We start from the raw sequence: 20,028 nt of genomic DNA, 5'->3' as shown, positions 1-20,028 counted from the left end.
AAAATTATCACAAAATAAGTTATATTAGAAAAAAAAAGGTTGAAAAGATGAAGATTGTTGATGCAATTAGTTTAAAGTTTTGAAATCTGTTCATCTCTGCAAATGTTCTCCTTTAAGTTTTGTTTGTTTTCTGCAGTATGTGTATTATGCGTGCGTGCATGCATCTGTGTGTGTATCACAGTATGTATGTGTGAGACAGATAAAGACAGGAGCCCAGGCATGCACAACATGCTAATCTAATCTGTTTCATTCACAACCATCAGTCATGCACTATTTTCCCACAAATCTCCCTCTGTTTCAAGAATTGCATATAACTGCCTTTAATCCTGAGTTAAAATTTGTCTGCACTCATGTCGTATCATAAATTCTTTCAAAGCTGTTAAGTTCCACCTAATGCATGATGCAGGTGTACACTTTTCCATTCAACAATATGACCTGCCGTTTTGTTATCAGATGCTTTTGGTTAGAAAGAAATGCCTTGGGACATGCGCATGTTCTTTGTCTCGGAATCCTTTTTCTCTCAGGGATTTTAGTAGAATTGCTTTGCAGTATTGCAGCAAAAAGTACCTCATGCAAAACCATCATATACCCCTGAATGTGGACGTCTTCTCGCTCACCGGTCTGTTATCAGATTATCTGAAGTTTCGATTACTTGTTGCACCTGTCAAATATCACGTTCAGATCATGTTCTGTGCAGGTATATGGTTTCACAGTCTATCACCCTTTGTGATAAACTTTACTGGGGGGCATATACTTCATATAATCACCCCAAAAAACAAAGCTAAAAAACAAACAAACAAAAACAACACAATCAAGACTCGTCCTTCAAATTCACCCTCACCTGAATTTAGTTTCAAATACATCTGTAATATGTTAGTGTTTATTCCAAGGACAAAGGGATTCTGAATCTCTTCAGTAAATATTATTTTCTATCATTCAAAAAACATTTAACAAAAGGCAAGTGAGAGACAGAAAGTGAACCAAACAAAGATGGAAGAAAGCCAGGAAATATCTTGAGAGGTAGAGTGACAGGCAAATTCTCAGGCGACAACGGGAAGTTCTTCAAACTGAGAGGTTTACACTACAAGTTCAGACTAAGCAGGTCAAGGGCACAAGACTAACTAGGTCAAGGACACAAGGACAAGAGATGTTCTGTACCACCACTACCGCTACAGAGCTAGTAAGCAGATCCATGGATCGTAGGCTGCACAGAAAATAAGAAGCATCAATTGAAAAATGAAAGAAACTTGGGATAAAAACCTTGGCTGGCGTGCCCCATTCCTTTGGAAAATGAACACAATCCAGATAAAAGTATTAAAAAAATCCCAATGAACATATAAAGGTTAAGCTGTTGGACAAGATCATGCATTACAACACAAACCAAAGACTCCTTGACGGTGATGCCAAATGAGCGCTATCAATCTACGGTGAACAACACACAGGCACAACACAGATGGCGAAATGGTGGATGAAAGTTTTACCCAAGTAAAATGAATGACCTTGAGGTGAATACTGCGGCAGCATCTGCAAAGGTTAGAGAGAGCAGAAGATATGATTAAAACAGCAGAGCAAAAACAGATGATTACTGTGGTAATGTTTAAGCAAAGCAGTGTTACCGTGGAAAGCAAAGATATTGTATGCTGCTAGAAGCAGTTATTTTGTAGCATCTAGATTCCAATCATCTCAATCGTTTTGCATGCGTCAACCACAACATACAAGACCATAATACTGAATGCTCTCACGATCAAATGAAACAATGCCGGCAACTTTGGTTAAAAAAAGCTGAATTACCCAAAACATGCAGATTTTCTTTCCAAAAATCCTCCTTTTGGCAAATCGGTAGGTACTACATGCATTCCCAGATCGATTTCACATAAAAGACCTTGACCAGTGAACCGTTCGCAGGCCAACAAAATAACTGCTTTATCTTGCAGTAGTGTACACCACTCCCTATGGGGTAATGAATAAGTGTATTCAGTATATATAAAAATTGTAAGAAATCTCAGGTGCCTTTGGGGGGAAAAAGACACAGCATGCCCTGAAACAGCCAGGCACACATGCTGGATAGAAAACCAAACACACAAACCAACGGTAAGTCATGCATGGGCAAGCCAACCGACACACTTCGTGCAGGATGCGCCAAACCTTAACAACTGTCTCGGCAATGGAAGCTAGCCATTGGGTGGCAGGGATCAAATACAGCCTGGGTATAGACAAGGCAAGTCATGTCATCATGGAGCAATGGCATCAATCAGAAAAGCCATAAATAAATCTGTATCATACATTTCTTTCCAGACACAAAGAAAATTAATATGCTTTGATAAATGAAAAGTACAGCAAAAAGTGTGAAGATTAAAAAATGCAGTAGTAACATTATGAACCATTATGAACAATTCTGACAAAGAGAAACAGTCATTTTAATTGTCACTTTACAGTTGAGAATTACATTTCTTTTTGAACAGATTTTGTGAGAGATGGTTCACATCAATATTGTTTAAGCCACATCACAAACAACGGATATTTTAAGTGAATATTGACTTGAAGACTCAATTTGCCGAATTTGTACAAGAGGATATTCAACCACAGAAATCAATCTTTTCTATATGATCTCAAATTAATATTACATGTATTACCTAACTTTCTTTTTATATAAACAGCAAATGCGCTGATTTGGAACTGCTCAGTTCATTTACATTTACATGTACCAATATTCTCTTTGCCAGCATAAATCTTGAATGAAATTCTGGATTTCCAACTAAGTCAAGCCTAAACCTTCGTTACTGTCATGTCCTGAACAATCCAGCAGTCTCACAGAAAAAGACGGCAGTGTGAAAGTATCTACAAGATGTTAAGATGTTAGTTTCATAGCCTAAAAGAGAGAGAGTTACAAGTCAGAAAAGTGGACAAGTTTTCCGAGAAGTTTCATCCAGAGTTGTTAATGTTTCTTTTCCTGCATCTGACCATTGACAGATTTTTTTTGGAGCAATATTTGTACCAGGTCAAAACAATGTGCATAAAAGCATAATTGATTAAAGCAAAGAAATGAGCCCCTTTTGATAAGGCCTAAAAAAAAAATAGGTGTGGTTACGGTAACCCGACCTACCCTATTTTTAGGGGCCGATCCTATAACTTTTTATTACATTTGTCAAAAAAAATATAAAAAAATAAAAAAACGAGTGCAAAAAACGCAATGAAAGTGAAAGCGCCCGTGTCGCACACTTATTTCCCTGTCAAGTAGGTTTAATTTGTACACATTAGAAAAAAAAGTTAAAAAAAAAAAAAGTGATTGCCTACCTACCTACCCTATTTTTTTTGGCTATGTTACCGTAACCACACCTATATTTTTTTTTGTGGCCTAAACAGTAATGAACAGATGAAATAACAGTCACATGATATTGAAGTGAGGAAACGAGACTGGGTTTGAATACCACAGTCCAATTTATACAAAATAATCTATAGCTCTCACTGAAAGGACAAACACTCAGCTGCCTTGCATTTTTTAAGTGCTTTGAGGTTACAGTAAGCAATCTTCTTCTACAACTGACAGATACTTCAGCTTTTTACAAATCATAATGTTCTATGGTACATGTTAACACTTTCTTGATGGATGTCTACTAGCACAGATCCTAGGATAGCCACAGAACTGGGACAGACACTGCAAATACAGACCTATATCTAGCACTCACATGTAACAGTCTTATGCACAGTGTAGCATAGTTTAAAGCAAAAGAGGACATGGGATAGCCAAACCAGATCCCATCTGAACACAATTTTTTTTTTTGTGTGTGTGTGTGGGGGGGGGGGGGGGTAATAAACAGCAAAAGGAATCAACTGTAGATCTATAAATGCTGTGAAATTGTTAACTGAAACTAACTCTAAATATGTTTTAATTAGATTACAATTTTGAATATTGCTACGCGGAAGAACGAAACTGTACAAAACTGTACAAAAACAACAATGATGGACGCTGCATGGACATCTGAATGATATGGTACCACTTTAAGTGCTGAAACATGGTGCTAAACAGGATGAGAGTGCAGTGTGTGGTATGATTGACAAACAGTCTCTACACACCATACAATCATACATATTGGGATACGTGAATAAAAAGCATCCACTTCTAACCAATCAAACAAAAGTATCAAATAATAGGATGAATAAGGAATGTTCATTCTGAAAGCTACGAAACAAAAACAACAAAAATAAACGATATAAATGGCCAACAAAATAGAATGTAGAAAACCATACCACTGCGAATGGAGTCTTCAAGATGTCTGCCTCTAAGCTCTAGTTCTGACAACTTGCTGTCGATGTCCAAGAGTTGATGCTGTAGTTCTATGGCCGATATCCTGCCAGGTGACATCTGAAAACCAACACACCTAGACATATGAAGCGAGTTAAGCTGTGGTGGACTTGAGCAAATTTAAGAATTAATAAACATCCCATAATAAAAGCAGGGCTCGCGTTCACTGCCATATGCATTTTAGTAATATCCCTGCACAAAACAGATCTTGTTTTGCCTCAACCTACACAAATCACTCAAAGTCAGCGTGATGTTTGACACAAGATAAAGGTAAAGGCTCCTGTTCTCACATTGGTTATATTTATACATTTCATCACCCAATGCAAGTGAGCGCTGTTTCTAGACCTTTGGCGTAGGTCTGTGAACTTGATATTTAATGTCTGCCAATGATGAGCTACATGTAGTTGCAGATCCTTCTCATCAAACGTCATACTACCCAGTGTTTTTAATTGTGACCAGCTGTTCCTGCACACATAGCACTAGCAGTTACTTTTACTCAACTGTAAAACCTGTTTTCAATGTTAAAAAAATCATTAAGAGATTCTTTCTCATTATACCAAATACAATACAGCTAGCTGTCAAATTTTCACCTTTGAAGGCTTCTTTTTCTTTTAATGCAGGACAATGAAAAAGATTACACACCCACACATACTTCTATGGAATATAAAAATGAAGAAAGTGGCAACCTACACTTGTCCTTGGAGGAGGCGGCCTTGCAGGTGGAGTCAGCTTTGGAGGTGGTGGTCGTTCTTTCGGCTTTTCTGACACTTCCAAGGAATTGCTGGCGTTAAAGTCAAAGTTTATGTCCACCGAAACCTTCTTGCGAGGTGGAGTGGATGGACGAGGGGGAGGGGATGTGGTGTGAGCATCCTTGCCAACAGCTATCTTCTTCTTTGCTGCGGTATCCTCCGTTTCTTTGGGTGAAGCTCGCAGTGAGGGATCACTTGGCTTATCTGATGCCCTAGGCGTTGCTGGAGCCACTTTGATTTCTGGCTCCTGCTGTTTGGTTGCAGGGGGTATGTGTCTCTCTGGCTTTGCCGGAGCTGGCCTGTTCTTCTCCTCACTCTTCAAGATACTTCTCAAGTTCAAGTTCAGCCCTTTCTTTGCAGGCTTGCTGCTGTCTTTGTCAGCTGCTGACTTGTCTTTTTCTGCTGCAGCTGGCTGCTTGCTTACTGAAGCCTTCACTTCTGGCTTGGATTCTTTTCCAGCCTGCTCAAGTTTTCCGTCGCTTTTCTTTGCCTCTTCTTTCATTCTCGCTTGCAGATTCTCCTCACCTCTTGGAGAAAAGCCTGCAATGCGTCTCTGTGGCACAACCAGTGCAACAGGTTCCTCCTTGTCCTTTCTCATCACTGTATCATCCTCCTCTTCTTCGGGACTCTCGCTACCACTGGTGGATTTCTTGAACTCTGGGTCCACAAAACCTGTGTCTCTAAATGCTGCCATTCTTCTTTCCGCTTCCAGTTGCCATGTTGGCTTGGATTCACCGCTGACACTGTTTTCAAACACGTTACCTGCTGATTTGGATCGTTCTTTTCTATCTACCGTAGAATTGCCAGAATCTCGAAGTTTCACTTGCATGAACGGGGGAGGCTGCAAAGAGTCAGCTGTGGCGGCACTCTGCTTGGAGGATGGCAAGATTTTAGTGGCAAGAACACCAGCCGCTGACTTGGCGCGATCTCTTCTACCTGGAAAGTCTGCTGAAAGACTGCTGGTCGTGTCCATTGGTTCTGCTTGGGACTTGTTTGCTGAATTTACACGAGAATCTGCCAAGTTCTTTTTCCATTGCGGTGTATCATCCACTGGTTTACCATTCTGTTCTGCATGCTTACCATTAAGTTTCAAGTTTGAAAAGATGGTAGATTTGGGTTTGCTGGGTTCCTCCTTGGCTTTGTTCCCTAAGTTCAGTGTCACTGTTACAGGCTCGCTGAGTTTCTTGTCAGGGAGTTTAGTGTCTGCACTAATGTCCTGAAACCTTGGAGACACTTTGCTTTGCGAGTCTTTGCTTTTACTGATCAGTACATTTCCATGTTTTTGCGTAGCAAGAGACGATTTTCCTTCTGAATTACTGATTTGTATGTCCCTTGGTGAAACACGGTCACTTTTGTCTTTCCCACTTAAAGCAAACTCTAATGAAGATTTATGATCGGAGTCTTTTGTCTCCAGGCGATCAACCTTGCTCGACACAAATCCTGAAGATGTCTTAGATGAGGTACTCTTAGATTCTGATGTGGGAACACTGAATCTGCTTTGACTCTTATCTACATTGCTTGTAGCACTCTTGAAGTCTGATGATGACGGAACACTGAATCTATTCTGATTCTTTTCTGTAGTATTTGAAGCACTTTTAGAGTCTGATGACAACGCACTTGAATTGCTGTGAGTCTTGTCAGCACCGAGAGCAGAAGAGGAAGAAGTTGTGGTAGTAGATGTTGTTGTGGATGAAGAGGGGGCACTCCTGACCTTCGCTAGTGAACTGAGGAGGCCTGAGAGTGCAGTCTTCTCCTTCTTGTCCTTGTCAACAGGTACCACCATGACAGCTACTGGTTCTTCCCCGTACTGTGATCTTGCCTTGTTAAAGGCTATATCCACATCCATGGGCTCTTCACGCACTTTGTTGGATGGGATACTGATGGTGGATTTGGACGTAAAGGTAGTTGACGTATCTTTGGAGGATGAGGATGTGGATTTTGAGCTCAATGCTGAAGGAACACTAGTGGCTGAGGAGCTAGTGGTTTTGGAAGAAATTAAAACACTGGGCGGAGGGGGAGGGCTTGGGGAAACAGCAGAGCTGTTGCTGGATGAAGCCTCTGAACTGACAACTGACAGCTTAGGAGGTGGTCTGGAAGGAAGATGTGGCGCACTGTCCTTGCCACCAGATGCAGACGCCTTGTTGCTGGCGGAGGACAGAACCATACTTGATACAGAGGCTGACGCACTTTTCTGCCTAGGAGTTTTACTGGAACTTTCAGATTTCTTTGGCAAGAGGGCTTCACTAGACTTTGTTGTCTCCTTGCTGTGGCTAGTTGCAGAAGGAAGATGCCTCGGTGAGGGGTGGGGTGAGGCAGACGGTGGGACTGAAAGTGGGAGAGGGGGAGGGGCTGAGGAGGGTAAGGGAGGAGGGGCAGAATGCTCTGGGGACAGATCTCTTGCAGGAGACTTAGTTCTGGCTTTCCTCAATGCCGGAGGAGAGCTGGGCAAACTTGAGGTAGGCTTTTGGCTAGGTTCTGCCTGGGCCAAACTTGAACGAGGAGCGGCTTTGGGGAAAGGGGACTTTGACCTAATCTGAACTGGTTCTGAAGTGTCCATCTTTTCTTCCACGACTTTCTTGACGATTTGTCGTGGCTTGGCAACTGGTCCTGAACTTTTCTCAGATTCTTCAGTGTCTGACACAGATTTTGCAATATCAAGTCTGCTCCGAGGGAGCACTGAACTCTTGGAATCACCACCTGCTTTAATTCCTGACAGAAAAGACTTTGAGTTCTCACCCTTGTTTCCAGAAAGCACAGAACTTTGGCTAGAACCTGCCTTGTCCTTAGAAAACAATGACGTTTTCATGTCGGGTCCCTTCTTGGTCTTATCTTTAGCACCACTAGTGTCATCTTTCTCGGCTGCTTGAAAGATCAGAGGCAGCTGTCGTTTGGGGGATTTTACATCTTTTACATCCTTTTCTGGGGCAAGGAAGTCCAAGCTGTGTTTTTCAAGACTTCTTGCATCAAACTTAGGAGTAGGCGACAATATCTTATCTGCCTGCGCTGTGTTAGATGTTTCAGACTTTACTGGTATCTTGAGGTTAGACAACCCCGGCCTGTCCTTTGAAACATCACTTCCCGTGTCCTTGCTTTTGTCAGAAAACAACATCTTTTGAATGCCACTGCCGGACTTTTTACTTTTTTCATCACATTTAGCATCATCGGATGGTCTCTTAACACCATGTTTCTCTTCCCCTGCACTAGTCTTCCCAACACCAGCACCTTTGTCTGAGGGGAAAAATGTCTGTGGTGATTTTGAAGTGGGTGTGCTCCCTCCATCTTTGCTGTGCAGGGAAGGAGACATGAAGGGTGAGCGAGTGTAGACCTTGTTTGTGGGTGAGAGGTCACTGTGCCGATAGCAGGAACGGTGGAAGAGCTTTCCATCCTCGATGTGTCGCTCCAGTAGGTAGACTTTGTTGTTGCAGATGCCACATTTGTCTCCCAGTGACTTTCCCTTTGTCTTGGAGTCTCCACCCACCTGTGGAAGAGTGGAGAAGAAATTACCGTCAGCTGAGAATTCCTCGTCAGTAATTAGTTATTGTATGAAGTCAAAATACTCTTAATACAACATTCTGAACCTGTGAGCTCAGCTTTGCTCAAGAAACAATATATGATAATATGCAAAAGGTTAACTAATTTCCTACGTAACAGGAAAACGGATTAGAGAACTGCAAATAAAAATGTTTCTTTACAGCTACTATAGCCAGGAGTCAAAAGTCTGGGTACACATCATTCAAACTTCAAACTGCAAAGGCCGTAGATGCTTACTGTTTAAGACAGACAGGCCTGCACATAGGACACACACACACACACACACACGCATAACCTACATCTAAAACCACAGCTGGTGTTCTTGTTTACGAGGCTCTTGCTGGTCTCAAGCCAGAGTGAACTGTTGAGGGTTGAGCCACGGGCTAACAACCGCTTCTCAGTCATGAAAGTGGAAAAGGGTGAGGGGTGGCGGTGGTTGGGGTGAAGGGCTTCATTGTTTATTCTTTACTGTCTGGCAGCCCAGCAAGTCCGAGAAAAATGTCCTCCTTTCTTTTTGCTGTTGCATGTTTGCATACTTTGTTTCTCTCCTTTTTGCATATGACTAAGTGCCAAAAGGTGCTCACAGAACAGAAGACGACTTTGTTTTACAATAAAAATGTTTCTAAAAACGTGTGTCTGCTGAAAATTGGTGTGTGTGTGGATGAATGTGCGAAGAGATAGTGGACATAATTTCGTGTGTCTGACTTGAACGGTTTTGAAGTTATCTTTGTTTAAAGTCAAAAATAACGCCAAAACCGGCCATCTGAAAAAGGACATCGTGATACCTCGTGTTTTGAATATGCCACAGAAAAATAACAAGAAGCACAAATGAATTGCATTTAGTTTGATTGAATGCCTGAAACATCGCTTTACAGACGAGACCAAACGTCAAATCTAAATCTCGAGAGAATTTTTTTTTTTCGATAACGGAATTTTAAGGTGTCGCACGCAAGATGATTCGTCATCACGGCATACATTTTTCAATCGCAGATATTTACTAAATTTCTTTTTCAAAAACTCTGGAATTGATGTCGACACGTCAAGCGATAACGGTGTATCAAACTGCTGTCTTTCAAGTAATCCAGCAAAGACTGCAGAACTTTTGAACAGCATTTTTGAAAACGATTTGAAAATTTCGTCATATCTTGCGTGCGACAAAATGTTCGGTAATTAACGGTTATTTTCTTTTAAAAACAAAATTTACATGTACAAAGATCTACTTCATTTACGGAACCACGTGACACATTCTGTGTTCAAAATTTGTGAAGAAATCACGAACCACGATTGCGCTATCAAGTGTTGAAATTATGTCGTCAACATCTTTTCAGATCTTGCGTGCGACACCTTCTTGCGTTCAACATAAAATGTCACTACCTTATCGAGTTTAATGGGTAAAACTAACTATTTGTTGTCTTAGTTTAATCTTCTTAATTAAAAGCGTAATAAAACCGAACTTCTAAGATGAATTTTAATTGAGATTAGCGAAAGAGCGGGCACGCAAGTCGACCTTAAAGTAAAAGAATGATAACACGAGCGTTTGTCGTGTTGTCTTGCGTGCAACACATTGTCCAAAAAGGAAAATGTATATTTTTCTCAGACGTTTTTTAAGTTGAAACCTTGAAACTTCACACACATTTGGGGTTTAATCGCCCCCATGCATGGTAAAAGTCTTGTTGACCCTTGTCAGATTTCAAGGTCACGGCTGGGTCACATGTGGTTCAGAAAACGGATGAAACATATTTTTTCAGAGATTTTTGAAGCTAGAACCTTCAAACTTCAAACAACGCTTTTGCTTAATGATTGTTCAACATGGAGAATTCAAGGTTGATCCTTGAGAAATGTGAAGGTCACAGCAGGGTCTCGTGTGGGTAAAAAAAAAAAACATAACCTTTTTCTCAGAGTTTTTCAAAGCAAGAACCTTGAAAGTTCACATCTTTGGGCTTAATAGCCTCCATACACGGTTAAAGTCTTGTTGACCTTTGTCGAATCTCAAGGTCACATGGGCAAATCAAAAACACGAAAATGCATCATTATCTCAGTTGTTTTTAAAGGGAGAGCCTTCAAACATCACACAACTCTCAACTCCGACTTAAAGAAGTTAAGGTAGATCCTTGTCACATGTCAAGGTCACAGAAAGGTCTCGTACGGGTAAAGCAAACAAAACAAACAGATAATATTCATTTTTTCAGCTTTGTTGTTAGCTAGAATAGAGGCACATGCCACCATTCCATTCAACATGACTCATAGAAATGTATGATGTATGACGTAATTGCATTGTGTGTAATGACGCGGCTGCATCTGTAGTTATTCCAGCCTTTGAAGAAATGGCGTTTTTCCTTGCTTGGACACATTTTTCCTTTTCTTGGATGTTTCCGGAGTTTGGGTGAGTTTGGTGTATATGGTTGAACACAATTTAAAATTTGCATAAAAGTGTATTAAAATAAACAGTGGTAGCCAGTCTCATCTGTTGTGTCGACAATTTAATCTCTTTTGTGTGACCTCAACTTGACCCCTCTGAATGCTCTCAATCATGGAAATTGACCACACTTTGATTATAACCAAACAACATCAAAACTTTGGAATGTGTGAAGTTTCAAAGGTGTTGCTTAAAAGGCGTTCGTGAAAATGACAATTGTATGTGTCTGACTTCAATGCGACCCCGCTGCGACCTTGACGTTTGATTTTATCAACCAGACTTTCATCATGTGTGAATGACTTCAAACACTATAAAACTAGTTGAAGAAATTGACAATTTTTCAAAGTTTAAGCCAGATGGCACTGCTGTGACCTTGAAATTTGACAAACATTAACCAGGCGGTCACCTTTTTTAGAAAATATCCTTAAAGGATCTTTAACCTCACTGTGACCTTGGAATTTGATGAGGTTTAATTTAACTTGCGTAGTGTGCCAAGTTTCAAGGCCCTAGCTTCAAAAACATATGAGAAAACCTCATTGAAAAATGTATATGTTTGACCTCAACGCGACCCTGCTGTGACCTTGACTTTTTCAACCAGACTTTAATCGTGTGTGAACATTATACACTAGAACTGTGTGTATTTTCAAAGCTCGTGCTATAAACGCGCTGAATAAATTGAAAATATTCCACATTTGGACCAGATGTGACCCCGCTGTGACCTTGAACTTTGACAAAGATTAACAAGCAGGTCACTTTTAATGAGGTTTTATAAAAATGCTGAAAGTATGTGAAGTGTGTAAAGTCTAACTGATCTAGTATTAAAACATGTAAGACGTGACAACGACAATTTTCCAGTTTGCAAAGGAAATTTAACCTCGCTGTGACCTTGAAATTCAATGTTGTTTAATGTGATGTGCACCATACCTGGAGGTCATTATACTTTGGTTGTGTGCCAAGTTTCAAAGCCCTAGCTTTAAAAACGTGCGAGATAACCTTAATGCTATGACTCAGTGCCGTTTTGAATGATATAACGAACAAAATTATCGTTATTTGTAAAATCATTTGGGTAAATTTATCTTTTCTTTTCGTAATTGGGTTCCAGCATCTGTTGTCTTAACAAAAATCACAATATCAGTCGTGTTTGTCAACTTTTATTTTTTAGCCCCTTTGTCCGCTTTTCGTGCGCACCTTTTGGCACTTAGTCATATATATATGCGTTTAACACATTCTGGTGCTCTCTGCCACACCCTCTGTGAGACTCAGGAAGGAAAAAGAAAGAGGGGAGACATTCCAATGTCGCATGTTCTGACCGCTTGGAATAAACAGTCATGGCTGCCCCTGACGTGTTGATAAATCAGCCAGGCAAAGGGTGCGAGCGATGCCCGCAGAGTCCCTCCCTACGGAGGGGGCTTGTACCTTGCCTGTTCTTGCTAAATAAAAACTCGTTATGGAAACCAACACGCGGCCTTATGCCCATTCCTGTGCAGAGAGGACTAAGTACTAAGAGAACTTCAGCTGGAGAGTTAACCAAGACACACTCACATTTCTGGCTGGTGGCTGTTTCTTTGGTTCTGGTTCTGACAGCGGTTCAGCTTTCTGGTGCCGCTTTGTGCCTGCAGAAGCTGCTGGTGCTGTCTTCTCCCTCACACCAGGTCCCCCCACTGAAAGAACCGGGTTACGTTACTCTCCGTTACACCAGATGATAATGTGTGTGCGCGCAAGTTTAATGTCCCTTGTACTCCTCCGAAAGCGGCGTATGGCTGCCTAAATGGCGGGGTAAAAACGGTCATACACGTAAAATTCCACTCGTGCAAAAACACGAGTGTACGTGGGAGTCTAAGCCTAAGCCCATGAATGAAGAAGAAGAAGAAGAAGATGTCCCTTGTACATATAATTATGACGAGGGAAAACAAATTGAAATTAGTGTTATGTGCTACATACAGGAGGACGTTGTTTGCCTGAGTGAGATAATACATGTATCATCTTTGACGATTAAGTTGTAAGTAACCCTGAGTCAGAGTGAGGATAAATTGATGCAGGACATTTAATATCAGTCTCTCAAAAGTTTTGTTTTTTTAGACTCCACGAAAGTGTCTCCTTTTCTAACCTGCTCCTAAACTACCTGACCCTTGTAACTACTAATACAAAGGGTAAAAAAATAATCAAATCTTTTCTTTAATTGGTGTTTAACGTCGTTTTCAACCGCGAAGGTTATATCGCGACGGAGGGAAGGGGGGAGATGGGATAGAGCCACTTGTCAATTGTTTCTTGTTCACAAAAGCACTGATCAAAAATTTGCTCCAGGGGCTTGCAACGTAGTACAATATATTACCTTACTGGGAGAATGCAAGTTTCCAGTACAAAGGACTTAACATTTCTTACATACTGCTTGACTAAAATCTTTACAAACATTGACTATATTCTATACAAGAAACACTTAACAAGGGTAAAAGGACAAACAGAATCCGTTAGTCGCCTCTTACGACATGCTGGGGAGCATCGGGTAAATTCTTTCAAATACCATTGACTATTTCAGAATGACACAAATAAAACAATGTATATATAAATCAAACTTATAGGTTTCTTGTCATATATGTGCCAGCCGCCGGAGATGTCAAATTTTGGATCCTCAAATGTAACGATGCAGCAGATGCAAAATAATCAATATAGTTATATGGAGCCTTGAGAAAAAGAAAAAACCCAGGCCAGGCGTAGAACAGAAGACAAGCATATCAATAAAAGTGAGAGATGCTAGCTAGTGTCTCCATCAAAAGAAAAATATTTTGCAAGATTTTATTGCTCTTTTCATCTTCTTCTTCCTCTTTGTGGGCTGCTACTCCCATGTGCACTTGGTGTTTTGTTGTTATTGGTTGTTGTGTGCATGAGTGGCCTTTTACATGTGGTTTTTTTTTCCCCTGCCAATATAGGCAGCGATTATAACCACATTTTAACAAAACCAAATACTGTCAGCAGACAAGATGTGCATGCACTTACGCTGTGGGAGAGAACCAAGCTTGTTGTAGTACTGTGACACATAAGTGATGACGCTCAGTTTGTCAGGTGTCTTCAGTGCCACCATGTCTGCTGCTTCCAGGAATGCTGGAATGTCCAGCTCTTGTTCCGCCACTGTGAACGCCTGAAAAAGTCATCCTTCATATATGAGTCATTCAAACTTGGGGTTCTGGAATGTCCCCCCCTTTTTTTTTTACAAGAGTCACCTGTGGTCATAAATTCACAGAACAATCTCTTATCTGCTTATTCAGTAAACAGTATTTTGGGGGGTTCTGGGAAATCCCCCCCCCCCCCCCTTTTTTTTTTACACCCCCGGTATAGGGGTGTGTACATATATATATAGGTTTCGGTTGATGTGTTTGTTTGTTTGTTTGTTTGTTTGTGTGTTTGTGTTCGCATATATAGATCTCAAGAATGAACGGACCGATCGTCACCAAACTTGGTGAACAGGTTCTATACATTCCTGAGACGGTCCTTACAAAAATTGGGACCAGTCAAACACACGGTTAGGGAGTTATTGGTGGATTAAAATTATACAAGGACTTATAGAGGGACATCTTAATGGTCAAAGGGAAATAACCATTCTCACTCAGTCACTGCCACCAACTGAGAAGGTTATTTCCCTTTGACGGGGGTGTTTTTCCTACCTCGGAGGAATTTCTTGTTTTATACTAAAATCACTATTAGTGATTAAACCTGTTGTCTACACCAATAGTTTTTAGTGCGGATTTTTGACAATCAAAAACCATTCAGCTGATGTTTTGGAAATTTACTAAAAATCATAAATTCACATTAAAGTCTCTTGTCTGCTCATTCAGTAAACTGCTTTTTTTTTCAATTGTTGATAGCCCTCACCTCTAGAGTAAAATAATTGTTCTGATTTGCTAGCAAAATACCTGAACTGTTGTGAATGTCTGAAATCTTTTTTTATTTTTTTTTACTGGATCAGTGCCTTGACCAGAGATTGTTACAGAAAATACAAATGTTTGTTATTTGTATCATATATATATCATGCCTGTGTTTCAGTTGATTTCAAATTTACAAATACAAAAAAAGTGTTCTTACCAGGTGATTATTCTCGTAGACATTTTCCTTGGACAATGAATCAAAGTCTCTGCAACACACACACAAAGTAAAACATTATTTTTCATTAATATGACAGAACTCATAACAAGATCAATACCCCTCAAACTAATATTTTGGACAGACAAGAAACTGTTGTCCAGAAACTACATTCTAACATTTCTAAATAACAAGCAAACCAGCTCTTGTAGTTCAAATAAAGATAGTGCAACAGCTGTTGTAATAATGAACCTGGTGATTATAGTGACTGTTGCTGAGCGTACCCCAAGTTAACGTTCACGCAGCAACTTGTTTCAGAGCAGATTATGTGCATGATAGTTTTCAGTCACCATGTAAAGTATGCAGCCGTACTCTGTCTTCAGGGAAAAACCAGGTGAATAATAATTCTGAGACTTTACTTTCTGTGAAGAAAAGGTAAGATTGTTTAGAATGAACACGCACCTACATGCACGCACACACACACACACAGTCTCTCTTTTTACCCTCTCTCTTTGAAATGCATGTGCACATAGTCATACCCTGTTTTATGGGATGCTCTACAGTAAACTGACTTTTCATCCATCTTCCCCTTTCAAATCAGTCCCCTTCTCCCCCCCCCCCCCCCTCGCCACCACCAAGTTCTAAAGGAGGATCAATGGGCCTAAGTGACACATGCTCAATACTCAGAAATAAACACATATTTAGTCCTTCCTCTGATAACACTTGGCAAAGCAGCACATAAACTTAATCCCCATGAAGAGTTTAACTCTACCTTCCCCTTGGGCTGTTCAACAGATTCCTCTATCTATCTACCTATGGGTCAGTGAGCAGGGATGACAGCTATGTGACCTGTCCAACTAAGAAAAGTGACAAGCGGTGAGAAAGAGAAATGGGCGAGAGAGAAATGGGTCATCCGCTGTCCATTAATCCATTAATTTAGCATCTTGCTGCTCTCATCTTCACCCAAATTAATTAACCCCATGACCATCAGATTCTCACTACCACTGGTGAACTGAACACTCCCGAAACTCCCCACTTAAGATCCCAGCTAACAGTAATACTCTCCCCCATAGACACACGACACTACTGTGGTACCTGTCAGGAAAGGACACCCTTGGGATCAGTCAAAAGTGTTCCTACAATGGCACATTCCAGGTGTCCCTTCTTGACAGGTATACTTTGGTCACGTTTGTAGACTGAGGAAAGTCGAAATGTGTACTTTCTTGAGATGTGTCATTTTCTCGGAGGGGCCTCACACAACAGGTATTCCATACTACAGTGGACTCCCGCCCCCCCCCTCCCCCCCGTAAAAAGGAGAGGGGGGGAGGGCTCTACTGTAGCGTTGTAAGGTTTTGAAAGCAGTCAATGGTTCCCATCCCTATCTCCATGACAACGTGAATAAGCATAACGAGTTCTGACCATCACAGTGTGTAATAAATTATCACTCTTTCAAAAATGAAGTTATTATCATCACTAACACTGTGGCCACATAACTCCTTAAACTTGTACCCAAAGAAGACACGGCGACTAAGTTCACAGTCTGACACTTTTCCGCCGTTTCTGAAAACCAGATATCTAAGAACGTGAAGCACAAAAGAACAATCATCAACAAAAAAATGACAAACGCGAATGAGTCTGCATTATTTTCAATATGTATGTGAACATGCCCTGCCATACTAAAGGATTGATTATCATAGTTTTTTTAAACGAATGAACCTACATTGTTTTCAATGTGGGAACGTGACCAACCGTACTAAATGAGTAGTTAACACACATTCGCTCTTGCTAAACTAGTTTCCCAGTTTCACAGTTCTTGGTGCATACCTAGCAGGAACCGTATTTTTACCAACACATAATTACTGCATTACACATTACAGGTGACGTGACACATACACTAGCTGATATGGGTGGCTCGTGAACCTTGCAGTAATAAATTACATTTCGTCTGATCGTTGTGACAGAGTGACAAATCTGTCTTGTGGCTGATTTTTTCAATTAGGTCCCCGGCTTTCTCATACACTCACTTTCCACTCCCACCAAACAGATTTCAATACTCAGATACTCAGAACTAATGTTATTCTCTTCCGTTTGTGTATGTGTGTGTGTGCGTGCGTGCGTGTCACTGTGTGGGTGTGTGTGTGTGTGTGTGTACGTACGTGTGTGCGTGTGCGTGTGTATGTGTGTGCGGTGCTGTTTGCGAGCGTGCGTTTCGAATGAGACAGATATGGGGACTGCAAAGACATTCTAGCATTTGATGCCATATCAGCAAGGAGTATTAACACACGCCCACAGCAAACAACACATGTTGAATACAGAATACAGAATACAGAATACAGTATTTATTGAGCCAAGTGACATTAAAAAAAACATTTAAAGCACAAGGAATTTAGCGTAGTGTTGGTAAAATCACGCACACACACACACCCACACACACACTGACACACACACACACACGCCCACACATTCACTGACATACACACCAACACACACACGCCCACACTACAGCAGTCACGATCACACCATCACACGCAGGGCAGACATGAGGTAAAACAAATGACAATCATCTATTAAAAGAAAAAGTACAAAGAGTGGTCTAAGATGCTGGTGGAAGGGTCTACACAGAATACAATTTTATAATCTAATGCATAGTTAGAACTAGCCCATCCCCTCCACCCACCCACTCATGAATGACTAAAATAATGCAGCTAAAAATATGGTGTTTGATAGTGTATGATTGTTTGTTAGTTGTAGATATAGTACGATGTTTGATGTTGTAATGTTGTGTGTGTGTTATAATGCAATATGTTATGATGTGATGTATGATGATGTATTCGGTGCATGATAGTGGATGTATGCTTGTCAGTTGTAGATCTAGTACGATGTTTGAGGTTGTAATGTTTGTGCGGGTGTTATAATGCAATGTAGCCGTATGAGGGTTCCAGTGTGTGAGTTGTACATGGCCGGGTGCTAGAGTGCTGCATGAATGAGTAAGTGCATGTGGAGCTGTATGGCCGGGTGAATTGTGGGTTGCGTACGTCCGAGGGGCACATGTAGCCTGTGTGTCTGAAGTAGTGGGTATGTTGCGTAAGGGTGTACTGATATTGAACTTCAGTTGTGTTTTGTAAATGTCTATGTATCAGTGTATCATGTCTTGCCACACACATGTATGCCAAATTTCCTTGTATTGATGAGGACAATACAACTTCTTGTATCTTGTAAGTTGTATAGATTGTATGTCTTGCTGGTGAATATCTGGAGGAGGGGGTGAAAATCGGGAAGAGGGAAAACCCAACGAACACGATGACCCTGAATGCAAATCGCTTTTCACTCACGGACCCCCCCCCCCCCCCCCCCCCCAAACAGAATTTCAACCCGTTAGTTAAAATTAAAACCAAGCCGTTTTCTTTCACTGTTACACGACGGGGTGTGAGGGAAAGCAACATTATCGGTGTCACATGAACGACAAGAGGTAAAGAGGGGAGGGAGACCTTCACCTGAAACTGTGCGCCTCTACCGTGGGAGCGGGGTCTGTTTGACAATAGACCCACGGCTTCACACTAAAGTTCGAGTTTTGTTTGAACATGATTCATGCCAGTGGTGTTCTGTCCGTTTCCTGTCTCCCCCTTTTCACTGCCACCAGCTTGTCGAGTCCCCATAAACCCATAAACCTTCCGCATTCGTAGCACAACTGTGACATTTTGTGTGAGAAGAGGGTGGGAAAACAAGCGCATATGAAGTAGGCTTTAAAATGCTAGAACATGCAGTTCAAGTTAGGCTGTACACCTGTGTGAGTGTGTGTGTGTGTGTGTGTGTGTGACGGGGGAGAGAGAGAGAGAGAGAGAGAGAGAGAGAGAGAGAGAGAGAGAGAGAGAGAGAGAGAGAGAGAGAGAGAGAAAGTGAGAGTAGAGAGAGAGAGAGAGAGAGAGAGAGAGAGAGAGAGAGAGAGAGAGAGAGAGAGAGAGAGAGAGAGAGAGAGAGAGAGAGAGAGAGAGACGAATACAAAACAGACAGACAGACAACGAAAGTGAGTTATTACTATGTGAAACCTGCCGCTTTAAGGTCATTCCGTATGAATGCTTTGTTTTGACGCGACAACATTATCATGTCGTAAGCGTCATGTTGCCATTATTTGAGACGGTTTTCTTCCACGACTGTAAAGTGTATTCAAATTATTCGAGGATCATATTCACCCGTCCTTTTGTTATAGTTACGCATTCCCTTCGTGTCTCTGAGCTCATCATGCTCGTTGCAGCGTGTCTGAAGCCGGGGAATTACAACAACGCCGAAAATGATGACTAGATCTCTTTTAATTTAATATTTTCGTTAATGTGCACTGTTCCCTGTCCTCTAATTCTAAAAACTAACAAAAAATATGAATTCATAGGCCAAGGTTGGGGCGGGGTGTGTGTGGGGGCTGGTAAATGAATAGATGGGATGGTTGCTGGAAGGGGTAAGGGTGTGGTTGAGAGGGGATGGAGATGAGAACAGCAATGCTTCGGTTTCCACACACACAGTAACTGAGTAAGCGACTACATATTACATTTTCTCAAAATGTGGTGGCAAGAAGCCGAATAAGCCGCGACTGAGGTGTTACCCAGGCGACAAAAGACACGTTTAGCGATGCCAGGAATTTTTCTGACGTGAGGCAACGATACTCATGTCATGTGGCACATGGCACACGGCCAACTTTTGTCTCCAAGAGGCAAGCGACCACACACACACGTAACAATCACGTGTGAACATATATATGCGACCTAACACAAAAAGGTGCAAGCTGTACAAGGGGTTTAGAAACACACTGAGCACACTTGTAATCGTGACAAAGCTGTTTCACAGTTACAGTCGTCTGACTTCTGTGGTTCACTGGTTGACCATACTCGTGACATGCTAGGCGTGAAGAGTCTGAGATGACAGTCCTGAAGAAACTGACCTACAGGGAGAGAGAGGAGTGAGGG

General features: G+C 41.3%; 1 protein-coding gene across 3 annotated transcripts in view; it reads right to left on the bottom strand.

Moving 5' to 3' along the window:
- Positions 1–20,028, bottom strand: part of LOC138958835 (MICAL-like protein 2) — a 53,822-nt gene that overhangs the window by 10,911 nt on the left and 22,883 nt on the right. The window contains exons 3-8 of one of the 3 annotated variants that reach the window (XR_011453524.1): positions 15,077–15,125; positions 13,994–14,135; positions 12,542–12,660; positions 4,994–8,530; positions 4,249–4,363; positions 1,482–1,524 (exon numbers count right to left, since the gene is read on the bottom strand). Coding sequence is in view for 2 of the 3 variants with exons in the window: in XM_070330140.1 (XP_070186241.1) it covers positions 2,193–2,203; positions 4,249–4,363; positions 4,994–8,530; positions 12,542–12,660; positions 13,994–14,135; positions 15,077–15,125 (3,973 nt within the window). In the remaining variant the exon portion in view is untranslated. Of the gene's footprint in view, positions 1–1,481; positions 1,525–2,145; positions 2,204–4,248; positions 4,364–4,993; positions 8,531–12,541; positions 12,661–13,993; positions 14,136–15,076; positions 15,126–20,028 lie in introns of all 3 variants that reach the window. The other 2 variants (XM_070330140.1, XM_070330139.1) reach the window with 2 other exon arrangements.

The sequence above is a fragment of the Littorina saxatilis genome, linkage group LG2 (assembly GCF_037325665.1).
Source record: "Littorina saxatilis isolate snail1 linkage group LG2, US_GU_Lsax_2.0, whole genome shotgun sequence".
NCBI classification, from domain to species: Eukaryota; Metazoa; Mollusca; class Gastropoda; order Littorinimorpha; family Littorinidae; genus Littorina; species Littorina saxatilis.
Note: the sequence above shows the minus strand (reverse complement) of the source record. Positions and strands in the feature narration are given on the sequence as shown.